The sequence below is a fragment of the Crocodylus porosus genome, unplaced genomic scaffold (assembly GCF_001723895.1).
Source record: "Crocodylus porosus isolate Cpor-Errol unplaced genomic scaffold, CroPor_comp1, whole genome shotgun sequence".
Taxonomy (NCBI): Eukaryota; Metazoa; Chordata; order Crocodylia; family Crocodylidae; genus Crocodylus; species Crocodylus porosus.
In genome coordinates this window covers 14,461,358-14,469,026 of record NW_017728927.1, presented here as the reverse complement: position 1 = coordinate 14,469,026, position 7,669 = coordinate 14,461,358, and the positions used below count along the sequence as shown (strand labels likewise).

The following is a 7,669-nucleotide window of genomic DNA, read 5'->3' as shown; positions in this document are numbered from 1 at the left end:
GATGTGTGCCAGCATAATTTTCTCAAACAGCTTGCCTAGGATTGAGGTAAGACTAACTGGCCTATAGTTTCCTGGGTCCTCCTTCCTCCCCTTTTTGAAGATGGGACAAAAAATTCAGGCATGTTAAACTGCGCCCCTGCACACGTCTGAACGTGTAGCCATCAGGAGCAAATTTGCTCCAGATAGGAGCAGTTCAGTCCAACGCTGCTCCTGTGCTGCTCTGCCCCCCTACAGCAGCCAGGGGGAGCTCCAGGCTCCCCTGGGTACCATCCCTGGGCTGGCAGGGAGCATGGGGGCTGGTCCCAATCTCTGCTGGGCAGGGGAGAGCTGTCCCAGCTGCCAGGCAGCTGCCTCTTATTCACGTGGAGATTAGGATGGGTCCTGATCTCCACATGGCTGGGAGGCAGCATCCCACTGAGCCAGGATAGCTCTCCCCACCCCCCAGTGGCCCCTTGCTGCCTAGGCTGACAGGGAGCAATTTGCTTCAGTGCATTAGTTTAATGCACCAATTTCTAGTACATATATCTACAGGTACTAGAAAATGGGTCATTATATTATATATACTGCACAGTAATTGCTGGACATGTGTAGATGCTGATGCTTTACTGTACATTAAATTTGTCTTGTGTAGATGCACACAACTTGCCCACGGTTCCATAAGAAGTGTGTGGTGGAGCAGGGAACCACACTGGGTTTCTCAAGTGGATCATCCTAATCCCTGAGCTGCACATTGTGAGTAAAAGAGGCCTGATGTTCAGAAGTGCTGAGCCCTTCAGCTCTCACTGACATCACTGAATAGGCATGGGATTGGGATCTGTAACTCCTACCAGAACCTGCTGCCAGCATCACTAATATATTCCTAATATAGCTACATGGATCTTTCTAACACAGAGCCTGATCCTGAGGGGGGCAGAGCACCCGACTTGCCTGCAGGAAAGGCCCCTTAGTTACCTGTGGAGAAAGGCAGGAAAGCATCTTTCTTAACAAACTTTCCATCAGCATCCAGGAAGTGATTGGGGTTAAACTGATACGGTGTTTCCCACTGAGTTTTATCCAGCAGCACAGAGGTGAGCAAAGGGATCACAGTTGTACCCTGGGACACACAAACAAATTCTGCATTAGCAGTGGCAGCAGATCGTCCTGTCCTGCTGTGACGTCCAGGCTGGGGGAAATGGGCTCCTCCATTAAGAAGTGAGAGAGCACCTCTCGTCTCCTGATACAGAGGGGAGAACACAAAGAAATGGATTTAAAATGGGATTAGATCCTAGGAAGAACTTCACAACTGCTAGAGCTGTCAGACCACGGAGAAGCTGTCCACGGAGGCTGGAGAAGCTCCTTCACTGGAGGTATTCAAGGAGAGGCTGGATGGGCATTGGACTGGGATGGTGTAGGAACAGCGCACCTTGCATTGGTGCCCGTCCAGCCCCATGATTCTATGCTTTAAGATCTGCAGAGCCCCCCAGAGAGGCTTACATGGGATGGAGCTGGGAGCTATGCAAAACCCAAGGTTATATGGGATACCCAGAGCAGGCAGGCTGTAGACATTGCCTAAGGAGACAAAGCCGCAGCCAGCTGACTGTTAAAAGTAAGCCCATCCTCTCACGGGCACTGATTGGAGAGAAGGTAGGCAGTATCAAAACGGAGATCCCAAATCCTTTCCCAAAGATAGTCGCATACCTTGGGAATGAAGTAGCCTTTAAAGTTGGTGTTAACAGACGTGCACCGTGGAACATGTGGTAGGAGTGTGACAAATCTTTGCACTTCGTGTATCACAGCATTTGTGAATGGCATGTTCTTCCGGGCCTCAAAGGTGGGTAAGCATCCCGGTTCAAGAACTCTATCAATCTCCGCATACACCTTTCCTATGGCAAGGTAGGAATAAAGTGAAACGCAGGCCTCTGGTTTTGAGAATGCTTTCACAGTATTGCTTTGGGTACCTCACACAGAAACATTTCCAGTTTCCCCATTGGTGGTTTTTGAACTGCAAAGACAATCTCCTTTACAATTCCCCATTTATCAATTAACACGCTGTAATAATTGTGACGATATATTCTTTATGTTATGAGGGCAACTGAAGGTCTCCTGGCTCACGTAAGTTGTACAAATACATGATGAAAGAAAGCCCCTCCCCAAATAGCTTGCATTCTGCAAGGGCAAGGCAGACGAGAACAATTATTCACATTTTACAGTAGAGCAACTGAGGTACAAAGAGCTTCAGTGATTTGCTCAGTCACACAGAAAAGCTGCAGCAGAGGTGGGACTTGAACTCTGATCTCCAGCCCTGTGCCTAACCTACTAGCCTGCATCTCTAACCCAGCTATGATTATGGCTGGATTAGAAGACTGGATCCAGATGGACATGTAAAAACTCAAAGAGAGATCACAGTATAAAACCATACGCCAGACAGGAAGGTCTCATGCACATATGTGAGTAGTACCTATAAGACATGACAGAGATTCTGTGGTTAAGTAGCATTATTCATATCTCCATATCAAACTTATTGCCATCCCTTTTTTTTTTTTTTAAGCAGGTGTCAAGGAACAAAACCAAACTGTGGATCACCTTGAATCTCTGGGTATTTCATCATCAGCAAGATGGCCCACTGCAGCGTTGTTGAAGTGGTCTCTGTTCCAGCCATCACCAGGTCAAGGGTGGATGCCAGGACATTGGCATCATGAAAAAGGGAATTGCTTTTATTCTTCTCCTTGAAGTAAAATCAACTGACATTAGTGCAAAGAGGCAGAAAGTGGCACTGTGGGTGAGCAAGTGCATTTATGTGGCCAGATGGAACTGGGGTCATATAATCATGGGAAATGGATCATTTTCTCTCTTGCACCATGGCCCTCTTCAGCATTTTGGGCAATGTCAGCCAACCAGGGATCGTGGCCTGTGGAGGCAGATGGGACCAGGGGGCATGTGAACTACAGCAGATTTTCCATCTGGTGGCACTTCAGAACTTAAACGTTTTGGTTTTCAGGCAAAATATTGTGGCCTTCGTGTTTTTGCCAAGATAGCAACGTTTTCATCTGAACAAAAAACACTGCTAATCGTTCAACCACATCTGACATGCACATCAAATTCTCTGTCCTAACACTATCCAGCTGTTGTACCAGCCATGGCTGGCTGCCTCAGCTCCGTCTCAAAAGACCTTATAAGAGGGCTTTGTGTTGTCACCGTTGATGCCAGGAGTGGTAGGGGTCAGGATAAAGAATATTAGGCAGGACCTGCAATGTAAGCAGTGATGGGGAGTAGGGATTAGTGAACTGGTTGGCGGGAAGTGGAGGGATACATCTGCCGCCTACTGAAAAAGAGCTGAGGGGTGATGTGTGTCATCGGCCTCGTCATCTAAAGGGGTTTCTTGCTTTGTACAAGCAGCTTAGGGGCTTGTAGCTTTTCAAGGCAGGAGGGCCTTGATCGTGTTCTTGCTGCTCCCCAAGGAAGTTCTCAGAGGTGACATGGAGTAGTATAACGACTACTGGTCACTATAGATATTTCAGTTCTGCTAACCTCTGCTTTTCATTCCTGGGCAATAATTGAGGGGTTTGACTCTCATAGTCTTCTCAAACAATCCTCTTCTTCTGGTACAAGCACCAAGTGCACGTTCTCATGTGCAGTACAGCCGGGCTTCTTCATCTCCTGGTAGTAAACTGATAACCATTCCAGCGTCCTTCATGAGGCACACATAGGCCTCATGGGAGCATTGGTTAATATAGGTTGCTCACTAAAGGCTTCACAAAAGTATTGGCCAGGGAGGCCTCCCTAGCAAACCGCTGCATGAACTCCTCACATAAACAAAACTTGGCGTGCGGGCCAGATGTGCACTCCTGCCCAGAGATGGGAAAAAGACCTGATGGTACAAGGTAGGATAGTCCAGTACCAGGATGATAAGGCTGGAAAGGGAAGACCGTGGTCAAAATAAGAAACAAGCCCACAGTACGGGACAGTCTGACACGTTCAAGATACAGATGGAACGCAACACGTATTGCAATTTGTTTTGATCATTGTATAAAAGGAGAATTGGAAATCAGGGAAAGCTTTGTAGGGGTCTGGGGGACCCTGCATGGTGTTGTGCTGACTACCTTTGTCAGAGGTACAAATGCCTTAGCTCCTAGTCTGATATACTTGTTAGGCCAAAACGTGTTAGGGCTGTGCTTGTAGACAATAAGCCTGACCAAATCGAGCCTGGGGTCATTCTTTATAAGATTAGTGTTGGGCTCTCCTGCCTGCGACTTTGCTGGCACCACAGTTCCTGGGACTTCAACAGTGACAGCACATCAGTAATTCCCAGCAAGTACAACAGCAATGAGGACACTGATAACTGCAGACGACAGCACGTAGCTGTCTCCAAGTGCCTGGAAAAAATGATACGTGCTGCTTCTGCCTCTGCAGTAACAAGACAACATCGTCAACACTTGAGGACAAGTTCTGCACATTAATGTCATGTGGCAGAGCTAATTCTGGGAGCCAAGATATTTACTGTCTTGCTTTTCCCAGATCTCTGCTGGGAAAGGAGGAAAGGTTAGTAACTTTTAGTTATTTTCAAGTGTAACTTCGTCAGACAGATTCAAGAGCGAGTTACCCAGAGAGTCACTAAACTAAACTACCTCTTGCTGTTTGAATAATAATGCGTCAATGTAGCTCCTTAAGTTATTTTCATCAACGTCTTTCCTGCTTGTCTTGATGTATTTCCTTAAGACCACGCATACCTCTTCTACTTTTCTTAAGATCATCTTGTGAGGTTTGAAAAGAAATCCAAGGAATGGGTAGAAATTGAATAACTGAAAAAGATTAAAACAAAAATTAGATGTGCTAATTATATAGTAAAACCCAAGTGTTACAATGGAGAAGCTATCTATATGGGTAGCCAAGTGGTACATTACTAGAGTTTCGTCCCTGCTGTTAACTCTAACTTCTAATGTATAAAGTGCCTCCTCTTATTAAAGAATCTCTAGAGAAATGAATGGAGCCTATCAGACTTGTCTAGACATAGACTATAAACATGAATTAAAAAATACAATTAAGGGAAAGTGATAGTAAACTGGTGAAACAATGAAATTACATTTTAAGAGAGGTAATAAAACAAAAAGATAAAGCATCACACTTTAGGGGAAAAATCCCCTGAAACATTTAAAGAACCAAAATACTTATGTTTTAAAGTTGTTAGATCATCATTTTTAAGTTTCACATGAATTATAAATCAATTACACTCAGTTACTCAGCAACATTAAATTTCACAGCACAATAAACAGTTTTGTTTTATATATGTGTGTGTGTGGGGGGGGGTTACTTACACCATATCGCTATAACAAAGAAAGCAGGCTCAAAATAACAACTGCAAATCTCATGATCTACCTTTTGCTCACTGGTTATTATTGATGCTGTTTGCTCCAATTTCTAAGCTTGCGTTAAAAAAAAAAAGCAAATCAAATAGAAAGAGAAGTTTCTAAGTCTTTTGTTTTTGCTGCTCAGAGATTTGATCCACTGAATAAATGCACTGGCAAAGATGCCTGGCTAAAACAGCCATTTAGAAGACTGTCTTGGCACTCAGTATCAAAGATGTGAACTGTTTCCTGTAGCCTCAAAACAAAGCCTCAAACATGACAAGATCTGCTTGATTACAGCTGAAAGATTTAGTTAAGCCCAGATGGACTGTTTTTCCTCTGCTGCTCAGTTTATCACATACATCCTAACGTCCTACTTGATTGCAATGCCCAGATAATAAGCATCGGCAGCACCAAAAGCAGGGGCTGTTACAGCACTCGCTACCCAGAGCTCTTCGGTAGTGGCATTGAAGTACCAAATTCTAGTAACTTCTAAAAACATACTGAATTGACCCAATAACTAAGGTTAGAAAAACAGTTACTTTTAGGGTCACTCACACCTACTTAAGCAAAGACCTATTTACTTTTGTAGGGTTTACAGGGACCCTACAAAAAGTAAGCCAGTCATGTCAACAGCCTTACAAATAGTGTTATCCTCCCATCAAGAAAAAATCCTGATTCCCCACCCACCCCATAGGTTTCCCATTAAGCCTCTCTCTTCTAAGACTTGTTTTGACTATAAATATTTTGAGGATAGAGACCCTCGGTATTTTGTGTCCTATACAATGCCTAGGGCATTGTCAGGGATCTAGGCTGTAGCCTTGGTGGTCTAAGCACAGAGGCAGATGAACTCTTTGGGTAGAGGCAATATCTTTTATTAGACCAACTAAATAATTTCAAAAAGCTTACTGTATTGCCAGCACTTCACAGATAACTGTAGCGATAATAATAAAAATAAGTTTGGCAGAATCCCACAGAACTCTCTGCCAAAGCCTTAAACTAATTTTTGGGAAATAGGGAGCAAGAACATTTCCTTGGCATGTGTTGCAACAAGAAGAAAGCCCAAGTAAAGATCCGAATCTCTGAGTCAGATCTGGCGATTCCATTTGCTAGAATTAGCTTTACACTAACTGGAAATCATTTGTCTCTCCTTTTGCAGCTCACATGAATATAGACTCGAATCCTGTATTCAATTGTGTGTGGCTGGATTATGCTGAGAGGAGCAACAGAGCCCCTTGCTGGAGTTCACTGAACTTCATGGAAACTGTCCACCTGGATCTGAGGATCAGATGGGGAGCTAAAATACTTTGGTTATAATGTGTAAAAGAACTAAGCACCTTCCTTTTAGATTGAGGCGGTTTCCAACTTTCTGCTGCAGAGGTCATGTTAGCCTCATATATTATGGCTACCACATGGTGTTTTCCGTCAACTATACTGAAGCAGTTCTTTGCAGTTGTGTTTCAGGAACGAGGAAAAGAAAACCCAAGCAAAAAAACATGTTTCAATATCTGCAAGTCTCAAAGAAACCCTCAGTGATCAAAGTCCGTTTGACTCACTAGTCCTGAAAGCCACAAGAAAATAATCATCAGATAGAAGAGCAACCTACATGCAAGTATGGAGATCCAAGAAGAATCATAACTTCATCTATGAGTTTTAATAGGTGGACAAATACTGGGTCTTTATAATCGAATCTGTTCCCAAACAGCATAGCAAAGGTGATGTTGGTGGGAGCAGTATTAAATGACCTTAACTTGAAAGGTTCACCTAAAGCAAACAAAAGCAAAAACATACTTGTCATTCAACAGTTGGGAAAAGCAGAGGTTGATACAGCTCTGCAGGAAAGCAATAAAAAAAACTATAGAGACTTTGGGCGTAGACAAATGTACCTTTTAACTGTTTTAAAGGGGGAAGGAGATCTGCTGCTCAGCACCCACAGTTATGATCCGTTACTTCTGCATGATTCTGTAATGCTAGAAATTACCTAAATCTTTTGACTTGAATGTAACAGGGTTAAAGCTGGAGCAGTTTTGCTGCACTTGTGTCAGTATAGAATTAGATATAGCAGTTTTAGGTTAACAGCTTATATACATATCCTATGATATTAATACAGTGGTTACATCTGTCTTCACCCTTATAAGCTTCAAATACTCAACTCACTGTTGAAGGATTTGATCATCTCAATAAGGAAATGAAGCTCTTCCAGAATTCTTCCTTCTATCAGTTTTTTCCCCATCCCCAGGTCCCGCATAGTGGCCATGGTGAACCTACGAGTCGTCTTCCAGAGCTCTCCAGAAGAAAAGAACACCCCTGGCAGAGGGAACATGTGCGTTATTGGACTATAGTCAGCG

At 43.7% G+C, this 7,669-nt stretch overlaps 1 protein-coding gene across 1 annotated transcript in view; it reads right to left on the bottom strand.

Moving 5' to 3' along the window:
* The window catches only part of LOC109314747 (cytochrome P450 2W1), a 15,451-nt gene that overhangs the window by 2,437 nt on the left and 5,345 nt on the right, over positions 1-7,669 (bottom strand). The window contains exons 3-8 of the mRNA XM_019542075.1: positions 7,479-7,628; positions 6,928-7,085; positions 4,605-4,778; positions 2,563-2,704; positions 1,678-1,862; positions 952-1,093 (exon numbers count right to left, since the gene is read on the bottom strand). Of these exons, the coding sequence (XP_019397620.1) occupies positions 952-1,093; positions 1,678-1,862; positions 2,563-2,704; positions 4,605-4,778; positions 6,928-7,085; positions 7,479-7,628 (951 nt within the window). The remainder of the gene's footprint in view (positions 1-951; positions 1,094-1,677; positions 1,863-2,562; positions 2,705-4,604; positions 4,779-6,927; positions 7,086-7,478; positions 7,629-7,669) is intronic.